Source organism: Ixodes scapularis, unplaced genomic scaffold (assembly GCF_016920785.2).
Source record: "Ixodes scapularis isolate PalLabHiFi unplaced genomic scaffold, ASM1692078v2 PGA_scaffold7__128_contigs__length_106722199, whole genome shotgun sequence".
NCBI lineage: Eukaryota > Metazoa > Arthropoda > Arachnida > Ixodida > Ixodidae > Ixodes > Ixodes scapularis.
This window is the reverse complement of record NW_024609882.1, coordinates 102,917,008-102,932,912: the sequence shown is the minus strand read 5'-3', so window position 1 is coordinate 102,932,912 and position 15,905 is coordinate 102,917,008. Positions and strand designations below refer to the sequence as shown.

At 46.0% G+C, this 15,905-nt stretch overlaps 2 protein-coding genes across 12 annotated transcripts in view; one reads left to right on the top strand and one right to left on the bottom strand.

The window, feature by feature from the left end:
- The window catches only part of LOC8026460 (PHD finger protein 21A), a 50,302-nt gene extending 44,641 nt beyond the window's left edge, over positions 1-5,661 (bottom strand). Inside the window, exons 1-4 of the mRNA XM_029974599.4 lie at positions 5,111-5,661; positions 4,559-4,591; positions 4,187-4,252; positions 1,012-1,110 (exon numbers count right to left, since the gene is read on the bottom strand). Of these exons, the coding sequence (XP_029830459.2) occupies positions 1,012-1,110; positions 4,187-4,252; positions 4,559-4,591; positions 5,111-5,164 (252 nt within the window). The 5' untranslated portion in view covers positions 5,165-5,661. The remainder of the gene's footprint in view (positions 1-1,011; positions 1,111-4,186; positions 4,253-4,558; positions 4,592-5,110) is intronic.
- Positions 5,557-15,905, top strand: part of LOC8026462 (nuclear pore complex protein Nup50) — a 69,367-nt gene continuing 59,018 nt past the window's right edge. For 2 of the 11 annotated variants that reach the window (XM_040501579.2, XM_029974604.3), the window contains exons 1-3: positions 5,557-5,665; positions 9,619-9,787; positions 15,609-15,752. In XM_040501579.2, the coding sequence (XP_040357513.1) occupies positions 9,629-9,787; positions 15,609-15,752 (303 nt within the window). In that variant the 5' untranslated portion in view covers positions 5,557-5,665; positions 9,619-9,628. Of the gene's footprint in view, positions 5,695-5,812; positions 6,090-9,618; positions 9,788-15,608; positions 15,753-15,905 lie in introns of those variants that run through there. The other 9 variants (XM_040501577.2, XM_029974602.3, XM_029974600.4 and 6 more) reach the window with 8 other exon arrangements.

The window sequence follows — 15,905 nt, the reverse complement described above, 5'->3', positions numbered from 1 at the left end:
TTAGAGGAAGACCTACACTGACCTAGTTTGCAGCAACCAAGTATGCACATTCGGAAGCACCGGGCTGAGCGGATGGGTGATGGGATTTGTTGCAGGACTGACCTAAGTTCAGCGTCCCACGTCAACTATGTTGCTTGATCTGGCTTCATTTGTTGCTTGGCGCGACTTGGTGTTGAATAAAAATGTTGGTTCCCGTAAAAGTGGCCCCGCTGCTCAGTGAAATTGTTGTGATTGCAACCATGGTTGCAATCACAACACGTGTCCAATTGGCAACCACCGTTCAGTAGATGCGTGCTAATTCCTTTTCAGGTGCGACGTATAAACAAACTCTTTTTAGAATGCCATTTCATGTCTTGGATCTCCAATCAAATCCTCTTTACTACCTGATCTAAGCATTCTTCGACTGGAAAAGAGCCGCGGTTCAACTGTCTACTGATCTTGACAACTTTTCTGGCAGCACAGCCATCTCATTTGGGTAAATGACATCATGGAGGACGAAGAAGTGGCCCGCACACCGGGAAAAACTCAATGCACAAAGAGTGCACTCGAGTGTCGGTTTCAGGTGGTGTTTTCGTCCATGTAGTAAACGAAGCGTCAAACTCTCATGCTCCGGAGCACAGACTTAATGCTGCCACCGGAAGCTGAAAAAGCACCAAGCATTTCTTGATCTTTTTTGCGGCAGACCCCCTTTTCGCCATGCGAGCCTTTACAAACAAACTTTACTTTTTGATACTTTGTACCGGCCAAGGCTGCGGGCTAAACGGGTTTACAGCCTTGGCCAGACAAAATACGGACAGGATACTGACAAGGGGCGGATACGAAAAGGACACAGATATGAATGGGACACAAACAGGACACAGGCATGACAGAATATGAAAAGGATACTAACAGGGCTGGACACGGAAAGGACGCAGATACAGACAGGATATGGACACAACAGAATACAAACAGGGTAGCAACAGGTCAGGATACGGGGAGGAAAGAACACAGAGAGGAGTGGGAGTCGCTCACCACGGCTCGCGGCAGCACCTGAGCATTGTGGGCAAGCTTGAGCACCGCCGAACCCTGCTTCTTCTCCAGCTCGGACCTCAACTGCTGCACCACTTGTTTCTGGGAGAAAAGGTGGCGCACAGGTAGATGCTCAGGTACGGGCTCAACGAGATACTTGAGACCACCGTCACGTAACCAGCAAGAACGATGCAGTCTCAATCCTACGGATGAAGTCGGTATACATAGAATCTGCTTCTGCAGCATTCTTCGAAAATTGCGGTGAACTTTGCATTTTTTTTTAATTACTCTGTTATACAAGTAAAATCTGAAGAAGAGGAGAGTGCGCAAAGATGTAGGAGTGCCGAGCAGCTCTGGCAGGAACAATTGACGGGTACACTCTCCATTCGAACGACAGGTAGAGATGGAGGCAGCTAGCACTTCCTCTTCGCAAGTATCCTCTTTGGTGCAGTCGTAGAGTGTCGGCTCATAAGCGAGGGGTTGTGGGTTCGATTCCCGTCAGGTTGCGATTAGAATTTTATGTCTTCTTCTCAATTACTACTTACTATTTATTCTCAATTATGCATCCTTTCATACAAATTGTCCTTAATGCATTTGTTACATGCTCCGTCGTGGTTTCCGTCACACTTTCCTCAAGGATCGCAGGCCTTCATCCCGTTTCCCAATTAAAAACAGAGTCCTTTTCCCACCCTGTCGCAGCAGAGGCAGTGATAATGCAGAATGTATTTGGTATTGCTTCATGGTAACGTTGCGCACTTAACGTACGGGTATGCGCTTCGTGCACGAACGGTGAAAACATTGTCGCACGCTTCCGAAAGAAAGCCCCGCCAAAGCCAGTGCGAGCGGAGCGAGAAGGTTGTGACTTTTGCGGTCGCACGCCCCAAGTTTGGCTTCGCCCTTTTGCTTCTCCCCTATTCCTCCAAAGTACACGTTTGTCCTCTTTCCCCTTGCCTCCCACACAGTCTCTCGCCATACGTGCAAGCAGAGCCAGATTTTCTCATCGCCCACCGGACGGCGCAACGGGATGCAGACCGGACATGGGCACCACCTTAGCGTCGACTCATGTTAGATAGACGAGAGCACGAGTTGCAGCCAAAAGCCGGCGTAGCAGACGCGTGCTGCCGTTCTGCGACGGGAGTGCACTGGTAGAAACTGCCAGGATCCAGTAGTACGACGCATTCCGCGCTGAAAAGACCGACACATTCCGTACTTGAATTGGAGCGTTTTGATTGATTTGTAGCGGAGCATGTAGGCCGGATCGTGCACTTGCTACCGCTCGCAAACGAGGGCGTTCCAACCTCCCACGATATCTTGCAACGAGAGAATGCGCTGGCACCCTCTATGAACTGCATTTCACTACGGCAAAGCTTTTGCAATATTTGCGAGATGAGGTGTATATGCTATCTACAAGAAAGGGTCGCTTATAATCCTGTCAGATGTTTTTCGAGCCAACAAACAAAAAATGACGAGCGAAAAGAAAAAAAAAGGAAATATGTTTAAATTATGGCGCCAGAGTGTTCTCTCGTCAAAAAAGGCCACGTATGCAGTGGCAAGTGTGTGAAAGAGCCTTATTTATTTTCAACGTTTTTCTCTTGGGAGTTTTACAAGAGCACCGAAAAGAACTGCCGGTATGCAAACTAAATAAATGAGAGGGTGTTTCAGATGTAAAATTTGTCCTCGTCTTTCTCGTGCCATTTAGTTTTCGTTCCAGAAACAAAGTCACGACATGCACTCTGTCTAGTTGGAAAGGCCGGCATACACACCGACTTATTATAAAAAAAAACAACGGACTATTCAGCGACTTATTACCCCAATTTGCCAAACAGTCCGATCCTTTAGCGTGCTTTGTAATGAGGAGAATGGAAATCTAGGGGTAAACTGCCAATGTATTTACTTGCATATCTTTTTTTTTTTTTTGCGATCAGTCTTTTTGTTGTTGAATCAATTATCTTTTAACTTTACTGTAAAAATAAAGAAGCAATCATAAATTCTATGCCAGAGATCTTTTAAGTGAGTCTACCTGCTACACTGGATGCCTAAATTTGCAAAAATGTACTTACAAAAACAGAAACAAAGACATTGGTCAGAAGCTGTTGGTGTGCGAGTCCACAGAACCTAACGAAGTTCATACTTGCAAAATTCTTGACCCATAAACGCAAAATGTCGGCACTTTGAAAAATTGTGGTCAGGCCCTCTGAACACGCGCAGCAAATAATGATTCCAAAAGTAGCGTAATTTGAACCCTTGATTGGTTGGCGAAACTTTTGTGGCGACTGAAATTCCCCAACAAAGCTAAAATTTTTCAGTCGGTGATCAGACCCTTACGCCGATAATGTGACACAACTCATAGTCTTGTAATGGCCATCTAATGCAATAAATTGTGCGAAAATTGCAAACGTGTACACAAAAAAAAAAGAAAAAAAAAAGATCAATAAATCACACTGAGGGATTGTGCCAGGGACTATTACCCAACAAAGCAATCACAGTTTTGTCAAATAGAAAAACAAAACAACAAAAAAATTTGACGGCTGGCAACGCTGACAACAGTTTTCCAAACCTTGAATACGTGGGACTTTGTTATAGGTGCAACGAATATAAACACATCACGACAACTTCATTAAATGCATGTATGCGCCCCACCAGCGAGCTTCCGAAGATCCCATAAAACGACTGATTTCGACTTACAAAGCGAGCACTTTAGAAACATAAACAAGAAAACTATCTAATACAATCAGTAAAAAAAAAAAAAAAATCCGCGAAACAAAACTAAGATTGATTTCGTCGAGTGAGAATCACGAGTCTGCTCTTTATCAACAAGTAAACAAAATTCCTAACACACGTCACGACACCTGACATTAGCGTAGTTTACGGCGCCCCTATTGAGACGTTAAAGCAACCCTGAGCTCGAAAACTGGGCGAAGAAATGCGAAATAGGACAGTGGCATGAGTGTTTGTTTTTGTTTTCACGACCACCGCCACAGCGCCGATCGCGTCGGAACACCCACCAAACTTTTCGCCTTGCCGAGACGGATCGAAGCCTCATAAGACGAGGAAACTGCGAAGAGGGCACGTCGCCCGAGAGACGCTCAAACTGCAACCACCGACCCGCTCGGTCGCGCTGAGCATTTTAAAAAGGCAGTGCAGCACCTCCGCTCAAGGTCAGACACGGAGTACTCACTTGTTTCTCGCTGAGAGCCATGATATCGGCCTGCAAGTCGTGGAGCTGCTTTTGGAGCGCCGTGTTCTGCGATCGAAAACGAATTCCCCCATCAAAACATTCGGCCGTAACTTGCCCGCGGCGAATGTACGGTTTGTTTCACAACAGTCGCACCAACGCGAGGAAAGCGACGAAAGAAAAAAACGATAGAGAAGAAGCTGCACTTTACTTCTCGCACTGACTTACATACGTCGAGCTTTGTTTTCTTTTCTTTCCTTCTGTTGCACAAGCCCGACTCTTGTCGGGCAACAACCGATCCCATCCAAGCTCCCATCTTTCTACTAATCAAGTGACGCGAGCAAAGTGAGGCGAAAACAAATAATGCGAGCCTACCTGGGGATCCGTGCGCATTTTTGACAGCACGATCTGAAAATGGAAGAGGGGAGAACGTGATGCGATGCGGGAGAACTGACAAAAACCATCAACAACAAAACCAAAACAGCACTCCGCCAACAGTGTCAAACAAATGCACGGCGACTGCTCCACTATCTCGCGACGCATTAAAAAGTCGCCGTCCGCCTCGTCAGAAGCGAGAACAATCTCGGCGAAAAGTTGGGCCGATCGGCGACCACTTCTCGCTGTATGGCGGCGGCTCCCAAAGTGCACGCAGCGGTACGCCGATGTTTGAATAAAAAAACAAAAAAACTACGTCAACAAAGTTGGGACGCCCGCTCTGTCGATACAACCTCGCGGCGTATCGCAAACTAGCGTTCTAAAAGCCCGTACAACTCCCACAACTAGCCCGCGCAGAGCTTAGACGAAGACGAGTGCGTCTTTACGCCTCCTTCGTTTAGACACCGAGCGATTTTTTTCTTAAATTTTGTCTTCTTCAGCGAAGACGAGATTTATCAAGTTGGGATCAACTCGAGAGACGTCCGGCCGTACCTGATGGTTTTGAATGGCACTTTTAAGTTGGCTCTGTAGGCTCTGCAGCTCCATGGCGGTCAGTTGAAAGGCATCCAGCTTGACTCTCGAGGCACACACTCCCCGAAACACGAAGAGAGGAAGGTTCACACAACAAACGCCACAAATTACATCGAGTCCGGGGGCAAAACTAGTGGCCGAGCCAGCCGTCCTACCTAGGGCAGCGCGCTGCACGAACTACTGAGCCCCAAAGAACTCGGGCTCGTCGGAAGAAACTAGCTCGGGAAACCGACGAGAGACTTCTCGGCCACTAACCAGCTGGCCGGATGCTGCCAAGCATTTCCAATAAACTTTTTCCACCCTTTTTTCCCCAAACGAAATTAAGAAATCATCGAAGGGTGCGGAGGAACTACTTCTCACAAGTACGGGGTGCGTGATGAGGCGCGCGGAGAAAAAAAAAAAATAAAGGAGAGTTGCCCGAAGATCCGTGCCCGGATGTGGAAATATTTCGACGTCGTCTCGCGCAAACTTTGTGGCGATTGAAACTGCGCGAGACGGTTTCGCCGTTGTCCGACGGTAAGCGCATTTGCAAACCACAGAGCCAGGTTAGTTGCTCGTAAAACAGACTTACTTCGGTTCTTTTCACCTTCTTCGTAATTTTTTTTTTCTTTTCGAGTCACTCTCTCGGTCTGCGCAAAAGTGGGGAAAAGTAGCACCCCCCTCCGCGCATCATCCTGCGCGCAGCGGTCCAGCGGTGTGTTGCGGATTCAATCGTGCAAGTAGTGCGCATTTTCAAGCAACTTCTCCGAGACAGGTGGTTCGTGCGTGTTTGATTGCATTCTTTTCCGCATTGCCCGGCCGCATGTCCGATGCCGATAGGTTACGGGGGATGTTTCTCTTTTTCCACGCGTTCGGCCAGCACCGGCTGCCAGCTTTCTGACCGACTCGGCGGCCCAAGACGACAGCGGTCGCAGCAAACCGCGTTGGGATTCCCCCGTCGGTGACTGCATGTGTTTCTCTCTATCGATTTACGCTTTTCGAACTCATCACTCGGAGCGCCGTAGTGGTATTGCTTCCGAGTCCCGTGCATCTTTTTTTAGTTTATGGGGATGCGACAACCGAAATGGCCATGTGGTCGATGCAGACCGGTGTAACAATGCTAGCTCATTGGCCGAGTGCAATTCGCGGGCTTGTGCCCGTACGCCCGGATCGCCTATTCTGTCTTAATATTCTGTTACCTGTTTGTGTTGTTCCAAACGCTTTCTGTTCTTGAAGTGTGTCAATCGAAGCAAGCGGAAAAACAGATACTGATGGGGCCAGTTGATTGCTCGATTATTTTGCACGATACCGTTATACATTCGTTCCCAATTCGCAAGTGCTGCCTTGTGACTCGGAGCTGATAATCAGCGTTGCGTTGCAAATCTTATCAACGAAAGTATGCATTAGCGTGATCACTGTTTAGTCACGCTAGCAGTAGTCATAGCTGTCTGTCCAATCATGGCCAAGATGATTCAAACGGACTACTCGTTAAACCTGAACACTAGGAGGTTCGAGCTACATTCTTACACGAGTTTCTTGACGTGAAGGGATCCTCCCCGGGTAGCCCTCAAATGGCTGTCTTTCTGACGCTTTGTAGGAGGTTCTGTTATCATTTTGTAAGGACCAGTTGCGTCGAAAAGGCTGGATACTGTTCTAACTTTGGTTCAATAATATCTTAACAACTTGATGGATTTTTAATATCCGTAGTCGCCAGCACAAGGCAAACAATGATGCAGCACTCCTATATTTGTCACAGTTAAACATGCATAGGCTGAAGTTGGGCTGCCAAGTAGCCCCATCTGGCACTGGACGTGGTGCAATCAAGTCTGCAGATTTTTCAAAAGAGTAAAAAATATATATATTTTTTTTATTCCATAACAGAATTGAATCTTTTGCTGCTATCTGCGTCTGACATTTATCCGTACGCTTTTTGTAAAAATTCGAAGAAGATACAGTATCGTCCCATAGCACCGGGTGTTTCGTAGTTGGCGACGATGTTACGTCCTCTGTCGCCCTTGCGTTGTGAATGCTAGCTGTGTTATTTCATGTTGCTGCTGTATTTTGTGTCGAGGCCATTACTATGAAAAGGGGGACATCATACATCTTGGCCTCAGAGAGGCACAGTAAAGCAGCACGGCAAATCGTAAGCACTGACATAGTGAAAGAGTGAAGAAGTTAGTGACAAAAGAGCAGTGAAAGAGAGCAGACTAATCGTTGGGTGCATTTGTTTTATCGCGACTGTTGAGGTCCTTCAAATGCTGATTGGCATTAATTTGTCTTCATACATTGCAAGATGCCAGTGTTTCCCTGCGAAATAAAGCTACAAGAGGCTACCTTAAAGTACCGAGCAAGCACCCACCCAAACTTTGTCGATAATCTTTAAAACACTGGGGGAGTGCACCTGTTTCATCTGTGCGCAAAATGTAGAAGGGACGCGCGGTGGTGTGGGCTCCAGCTCTTTACATCGGTGTGCTCGGAAAAGCGGCTGACACGGAGGTGCGTGTGGGATAGCTAGGTGGGCACGAAAGTCTGGTGTCGGTATTTAGCACCGACACCAGACATTTTTTGCTTAATAAGGTGAAAGCCTTACTTGTCCCATTCAGCGATTAAACGACGTCGTTGTGCCCGAGCGATGGCCATAAAAATATGTCATCAAGCATGCGCCGCTCAGTTGTATGCTGAAGGACTATGCCATCATTGAGGTCGTCCTAAACGTTGTCCTCCAGGCGTCGTCCTCTAGGTGTCATTCTCGACATTGTCTTTAAAGGCCGACGACCAGTTCGCGCTTTCCACTTTTCCCACGATTCCTCCTCTCCCTTCTCCTACCCTGTCCAGCGTTGCCTGTTTCCTCCTCCCCTACGGTGAGAAGAATGTTCTGCCTTGCAGAATCTCGAGTCTGGTCGTCGGCCTGTAAGGTCCTCCCAGGCTTCGTCCGAGAGGTCGTCCTAGACGCTGTACTTGGTGTCAATCTCTAGGATGTCGTCCTAAACTTTAATATGTCTACAAACATTACTTGCAAACATTTCTCCTGTGGGACTATAATGCTTTCACCTTCCTACACGTAAGCAGTCTTAAAGGGGCACTGAAGTAAGTTCTGAAAAAGGTTGTCCTTGATCTTGTATTCTTTAACAGGTGTTAGTTCTTGCATATACCAAGGCCTATAATGTAAAACCACCTATTCATCTCGAGGCAAGAGGAAAACATGGACTTTTTTTTTTTTTCTCTCGTAGACTACACTGTTTGGATTAATGAAAGCCCTTCAACACACAGAGATTCCAAATGATTTTATTACAACCTGTTTCAAAGAAAGTCTGGTGGGCACACATTCCAATAAGACTCCTCTTTTTCACCGCGGGCGAAGCCATTGCTTCGCCGCGGTGAGCACCCTTTGTCAACCACTTCACTCAGAAAAAAATTCTTCCGAAAAAGGGCGTGTTGCGATCTTTGAACGCGAATGATTGTGATTTCTGGTTTGTTGGGATGCTTAGAGCGTCTAGATTGAGTTGTCACCACAAAAGGACAATCTCAGAATCTACTTTGGTGCCCCTTTAAAGTGATGGTGAACCGAAATTTGAATTTTAGAAAAAGCAATACAGGAGGTGTAGGTGGGACGCTACAATCCCTACAACACTACTCGGAAGGCGATATCTCAAATGGACGGCCGTATTTTGGGAAAAAGTGGTCGAGATTGAACCAGGCCGCCAAGGCGCGTGACATGAAGATAACTTGTTTCGTCCTCTCTTTGCTTCGCTCCTTCAAGGCGGCGAGGCGGAGAGCATGCACCCGCGTCACTCTTTGTGACGCGGGTGCACGCTCGGTGTTTTATGGTAAGAACCGACTCTGCTAGCAGTAATTTTCTGCTGCCTTGCCTTTATCTAGGCCTCGCCAGAGATCCGATTCCACCACCACCGTCTGCCTCTATGCTTTGCGTTTCCGAGGCAGCCGGAATGTGTGGGACGCTGGTGGACCTTGTCCTCTAGATTTATTATACGAACCTAGGTCCGCCGAATGAGCTGCGCTTGGGGCATTGACACCCCGCTGTCCTTGTGAGCACTGCTAATTTTATGGTTTGTGCGGAGCGGGTGCAATTGGCGATAACCACGACTAGAAAATGCGGCTTCCCAAGTTTGAGATGCTGTGTGGTTTCACTCCGTCACAAACTTCTAACATTTCAAAGAACGGAAGAGTGTTTCCTACGATTTCCGATCCAAGGTTCATATGGCCGGCAGCAATGATAGCAGCGTGCGGTCGTGTATCACTACTGCGTGGTGCACGTTAAAGACCCCAGACTGTGTACCGCACTGGCTAAATTGCTCATCTTTAGCCGAGACACCAGACTCCCACGGAGGCAGACAAATTTCCGGCTGTATAAACATACGCACAACAATTTACTTTTTTTGCTGACACGTCGTCACTCCAAAGTGTAGCTCGTTACGTATAAATAAATAAATGCGGCGACTCCGCCCTAAGCAGTGCTGTCGGGCTCGCAGGTAGGAGGCCATGGCAAAGCGACGTGCGGACAAGGAGATTAACCACGACAATTGGGACAACGATGACGAGGAGGAGGCAGAGGACCCTGGCAAGTTCAAGCAGGCCGACACAGATGAGCTGAAGCGCAGGGTCATCAAGGTTGGAAGGCGCAGCGTCTCCAATTCACCCGTAGGTTCTTACTTTAATTGAGTGTGCATTATGCGACTTCCTTTAACCATAAAGTTATTATAATTGACGCTAGAAGTTCAGCTGGCGCTAGTGTCTATACGAAATTCGGGTCGCAACCAGTCTACTTTTGCAGTGCTCCTGTGCATTCCTATGGAAAAGTGTGCATGTATTTTGTCTCTTCGCCGGAAGTAACATGGAACACTTTTGTTCTTTGGGTTGTACCAAATAGTATGTACCTTTATTAACATAGCAAAAGTGTAATTGCTTTAGTTATTACATTTTTCTTCGTTAGTGAACAATGTTTAACTTCTCTATATTTCAAGCCGAAACCTGATTTCCTCAGTAGGTGGTTAAAACCAAGTGACAATTCTAAGCAAAATACCTATCGAAAGCAATAGAAAGTATGTTCAAGGTTCGCCACTATTCCTTCGATGCATATCGCTAATATGCCAGTCCTGTCACTATATAAAAATGACCCTGTTGTGCATCAAAAAAACGTCTGAAAGAAAAAATAAAGTAGGTGGGCTAGGAAAGGTGTCTCTTTGTATTATGTTTTTTGCCGGGCGGCTTTTATGAAGAGCTTGTTCTCAAAGATTTCAAACGTGTGGGTGATGTTTTGAACGTAGAACAAGCATCTTCGCGGGGCAGAAAGAATAAGCCAGTACTTAAGAATCTGACTATATTATGTGACCTTCAATTTATTTTGATTGTACATGCACAGGGAGTTACTGATCCAGTGTTACTGCATAGTTCTTGCAGTGATGGAAGTGCTGCGCCTAATTGTACCATGAACGAAAGTCTGCTACACTCGTACCAAAGCGTCATTTTCGCTCAAAATTGCGTCATAACTGCGCCAGAATGCGCTTAAAGCAAAATATAAAAATAATTAAATATTAGTCGGCCGTGACATTTAGAAAAGTAGAAGGAAAAAAAATGGTGCGAATATATTTCACGGCGTCTCTACTCGCCATATATATATGGTTTCATCTGAGGCTTGAGCACAATTGAAAGCTCGATTGCATACAACCTCAGGGGTGGAGCGCTTGCGCCATTTTAGGCCATTTTGCGCCAGACTCATTTGTCTGCACCATTCTGCGCCATTTTGTGGAAACTGCGCCACAGCCAATACTTCGCGCCATTATGCACCAAATCGCACAACGTGCGGCCAAAAAAAAAATTGCATTTTGTCTTGGTTTCGGTTTCTATCGACTCGATTGGCACCAATGAGCGCATTTAGCTTAGTTGGCCTTGCAATTCTTTGTTGTGTGTATTTTCCCTGTGTATCCCGAGTCGGAAGCGCACAGAAAAACTCGGGGGTCGGAGCGGTTAAGCAAGTCGGCCAAAGTGAGGTGATTGCCTGAGGCTCTGCGGCCCGGTATCCGGACGTCAGCCAGTTGAAAACAAATGAGCAAAAGATTCCTTTTAGTATTTGATCGTTAAAGTTGGAACCGCATTCCCGCAACATAAATCGTGATTTGATGGAACTGAAACGCACTCTAATCCCAAACCTTGCTGGCCAGCAGCTCTCACGCGAGCGGTAGATCTGCTCAGCGTACTTCAACGTTGCTCCTGCTTATCGCTTCGAATACAATAACTACGTTAATCATAGTCTGTTGCTTCAATATTGAATTGCACAATAGGATAAACTCGAAATTTCTTGCCCTGTTCCTCCGCACAACTGCACGTCCGTTGCTTACGCACTTCACGTGGTTGACACATATAATAACTATGTCGAGCACGTGGGTTGTGCAATAAGCAGTGCTGGTTTGCGTTTTGAGCCGCTAAAAGCCACTGAGAAACTATTACGGACACTAGCTTCAGAAACATGTGGTACTTGTTTTTTGGTTCTCATTAAGGGGGATACTACCTTGAATTGCACCTTTTTTTTTCCAAAAAATGCATATTCAGAACTGCAGAACTTTGGCATGTATGGATAACAAGGAACACTCTCACGAAGTCTCGTCAATGTGCACTGACAAACAATGTCAAAAATAATTATTCTTTATATGTTGGTGAGGCATGCTGCACTGCGTAGCACTTGTCATCCACAAGTGAAAATAGCTGAAAGCAATGTCAGTATATTAGAAGAAGTTTGAGGAGAACATTACCTTCTCTGCTGAAAAAAATTTCTGACATTTAAGATGCAAAAAATTTTTTTTAAAACGTCATCTTGAAACTTTGAGTGCATTTATCTCAGCATCTCTTTTTGGTAGCAAATCCCGCCTTAATAAAACCATTGTTTCAGTATGAAACTACCGAGAGACTTAATATTTGCGGATTATATGCCGAAACTTCATTGAGCCGGGTACTATGAACTTAGATTTTACATTTTTATCTTCCTTTATCTTGAAAAACTTAGCAAATGTAAAAAAAAAAAAAAATTTCATAAATTTTTTTTTACTTGAAAAATGTGTGTTTTCTTTTAAATTTCTTTTTATAGTAATCGGCAACAACTATTTCAGTATGCATTCCGCCAGAAAAATGTGTGGTGATCAACACCATTTCTCAACGATAGATTCATTAGGCAGATTCCATGCAAAGCTATGCTTTACTTCATTTGTGGGTGTTATAGAACCTCATAAAATTAGTTCACAGGGCTGAAACTTTGCATGCCCTCCTTCTATATGGCTACAAACACCACCTCCAAATTTCACGCCAATTGAATTAGCGGTTCAAAAGTAAACATGCCCAGGTAGATCCCCCCTTAAGGCTCGCAAAGTTTCAAGTTTTCGCATGTAACAGATGCGAAAACTTGAAACTTTGCGAGCCTTAAGGGCTCGCAAAGCCCTTATGGGCAAGTTTTCGCATCTGTTACACTGTTATCCCATCTACCTAGATCCCTAAACATGTATGTTCAACTGTGCTGCTAAGCACAATTGAAATTGCTCCTGGGCTTGTCTAAGACACAAGCTGAAGTGCAGTGACAACTGATCTGAGCTGCTCCTAGCCTGCTCCAGAATGTAGTTTTAGCGGCTCCCAGTCTGCTCCAAAACAGCTGTTTCACCTGCTTCCGTGGCTGCTCCCAAATTTATTTATGGGCTCCACCCCCTGAACCTCGAACACACATACTAAAAACGTGAAGCACGGGGCATTCACTGCGCCCGATTGGTTTAGCCGACGAAAAAAACACGCTTAGGGAGATAAATGACATGATGTCGCACTTTTATGCTGTTTGATTGGTTCCATTGGCTCGTAGAGTCGTCCGTAGCGTCGACTTCAGGTGAAACGAAGTATAGGGATTGTTTGTCAGTCGCTCTGGCCGGTTGATGCGCTGGCCAGTTGATCGTCGACATCGTCTAAATTACAAGAGAATGTCTGCAAGGTTACAAACTAAAAGTCTCGAGAAAACTTTGCAAAATAGTATGGTGGTGATATACTGTGATAAGACAGAACCAGGATCTTGTGCTCCTGGTGAAATCACTCGATCATCATGTTTGCCACATGCCTTCGTGCCGTGACTGCAGAGTACCGTGACACTTCCGCCGCTCCCGTCAACCTTCACTACATCTCACCACAGATGAGCGTGCATGCGTCGGGCTTCCCCGCTTTGCACCGGAGTGCTAGGAGCAGCGGCTGTCCTGCTGGAGGGTTAGGGCAAGAGGCACGGAATTCATTTTTAGGATTATTACAGATCAACCTTCTTTGTCTTCATGTAATAATTAAAAAAAGGAAATAGGCGAAACAAAAGATAAGAAACCAAAAAAAAACCATGGGTGTCTATTTTGAATAAATACGGTAGTGCTTGTGCAGCTGTTGAATCGATGAGCAGCAAACTTTCATTTAACTCTATACCCGTTTTCACCCCAAGAAAAAAGGACGTTTTGCTCAATGTTCATACGCCGCGCGAAGTAGTTCTTACAAGATTTGGTTGTCAGAGGAAGAAGCAATGCTCTTGGCGTTTGAAACGGATACGTCTTGATAAGATAACATGCGTCTAATCTAAAATGCACCTGCATATATTTTTATTATCTGCGTAAAAGGGGAAATTAGTAATCCTCCGCAAGAAGCCATACTTTTTTTACTACGCTTCTTGAGGTGAAAACGAGTATAGTTTCAACGCCGCTGAAGAGCAGTGTCTCATTAAAAGCACTAGTGTTGGCTTTCGTAATATTTGTCAGTCATCTGCCGGCTGAGAGTCGTCTGCTGCGAAACCAACAAATTTCGGATGAACGTCCACCACCGCAACATTGCCGTCCGTCGGAGTAGCGAGTTCTTCAGGTACAGTTAAAGGGGCGGTGCAACGATTTTCGGACTTCGGTCAAAGATTTCTGGAAGTTGCCCCCTGACACTTCTGAAGTAAAGAACAGAAAACCGATTTCGCCTGCGTGTCCTAGTTGTTGCGTAAAAAAAAGATAAAGACTGGCATTTCGGGCACCCCTCAACTCACTCCCAGTCTTCAGGGTCACACCTGGTCGCACTCCCAGTGACGTCATTCGGAGTGCCGTGTAGCTTCCCGTGTGCTATCTCGAGGGACGCTTCCCCTCCCTCTCTCTGCGTACATTAGCGGGCGCTAGGCTGCAGCTTAGAGCCGAGCGAGGTCACGTAATCTTTCCGCCGTAGTTCCTTCGGCTGCCACTTGGGGCTGCAGGTGGGGGAAAAAGCTCGACTTTTGCTTTGCGATTATGCAGCGGAATCGCGACATTTTTAATGAAGGAAGTGTTTTCTCTATCCTCTGGGACACGATAAACAACGTAAAAGTGACGAGATGCAAATCCTTTTAATCATAAAATCGTTGCACCGCCCCTTTAAAGAGACAACCGTGCGCTAAATTTACCTTTGAATCTCTGGCGTGTGGTAATGCCAGAGCAACGTTTTGGGCGTGAGTGGTCGATTACACGGCTGCAATTACCAACAACCACAACACTACAAGGAGAAAAAAAAGTAAAAAATTCGGGACCGGGTACAGATGTTCTGTCACTTTTTTGGTTTAAATATAATTGAAACTTATAAATTCCTCAATATTTATTACTTAATTTTGTATCAGTTCCCGATAGAGATGAAACCTCTCGAGTTCATTTACCTTTAAAATGAAATAAAACCTAAAACTACTTTTTTCCCCTGGACGGTGCCATCTCTGTGGCGGTAATGCGGTCTTCATGGCCTTGATCTCAGAGTGTTATCACGTAGCTTGCTCCGACACTCTTATTGGGTCGTGGAGGCTGCAGCCTCCACAGTTCATTAAATTATTGTGACGCAGAGCACATCTTCGGTGCCCCCTTCCTTCGCAATTGTCGGCTTTTGGAGCTCCGATTCGGCTACAGTGGCTTAGCATCGTTGAAGGCCACAGTGAACGATCGAGACAAAAGACTGCTCGTCACAGGGAGGACGATGGCAGAGGGGAAATGATTTTGTCAACTTCCGGCAGATGGCGCCACAGAAAGTTTTGTACCCTGAATGACATCACGCTGTAGTTACGACGACCACTACGGGTAACTGCAAATTGGGAAAAAAAAAGTTTTTTTTTCTTCGTGATTAGGCAGTGAAATCGCAGTACTTCGGGGATATGTAACATGTTTTCTCTCAAACGATATGAAATCATGTGAGCTGCAAATCCTTCCAACTTTAAAATTCTTGCTCTACCCCTTTAAACTATAACGGCTGATTGGGGCTACCTGTTTTGGCTTACTGCTACCCCTTAGGGATGATTTGCGACTTACGGTCGGCTAGAGGCAATGCATCCGCAAATGCTCTCGTCCTGCGTTCGACCACTGCTGTTCTCTCGCCTTAATGCTTCCTCCCACCTCCTTTTGTTGATGACTGTCCTTTACTTATGCACAACTCTGCCTAGCCTCTTTCTGTACAATGTCGTCGTTTCTTGCAGGCAGCGTCCAGTCCGTTTGCCAACTTTGGCTTCGGCAGTGCAGCCCCCAAACCGGCAGCCCCACCGTCCTTGCTGCCCAATGGGTCGGCAGAGGCCAAGGAAGCCCCCAGTTTGTCCAACCCAAAGTTTCTGGGAAAACTGAAGGTGAGCATAGGCACCGGTCGAAGTAAATTAGACACACTTGTAGCCAGACTGGTCTGGAAAAAAAAAAATGGACTGCCCTGGTCCATCGTATAAAGTCCATATTTCACGGAATGCGGACCAAGGGGCTGTCCTATGCCAACGTGCTACTTATAA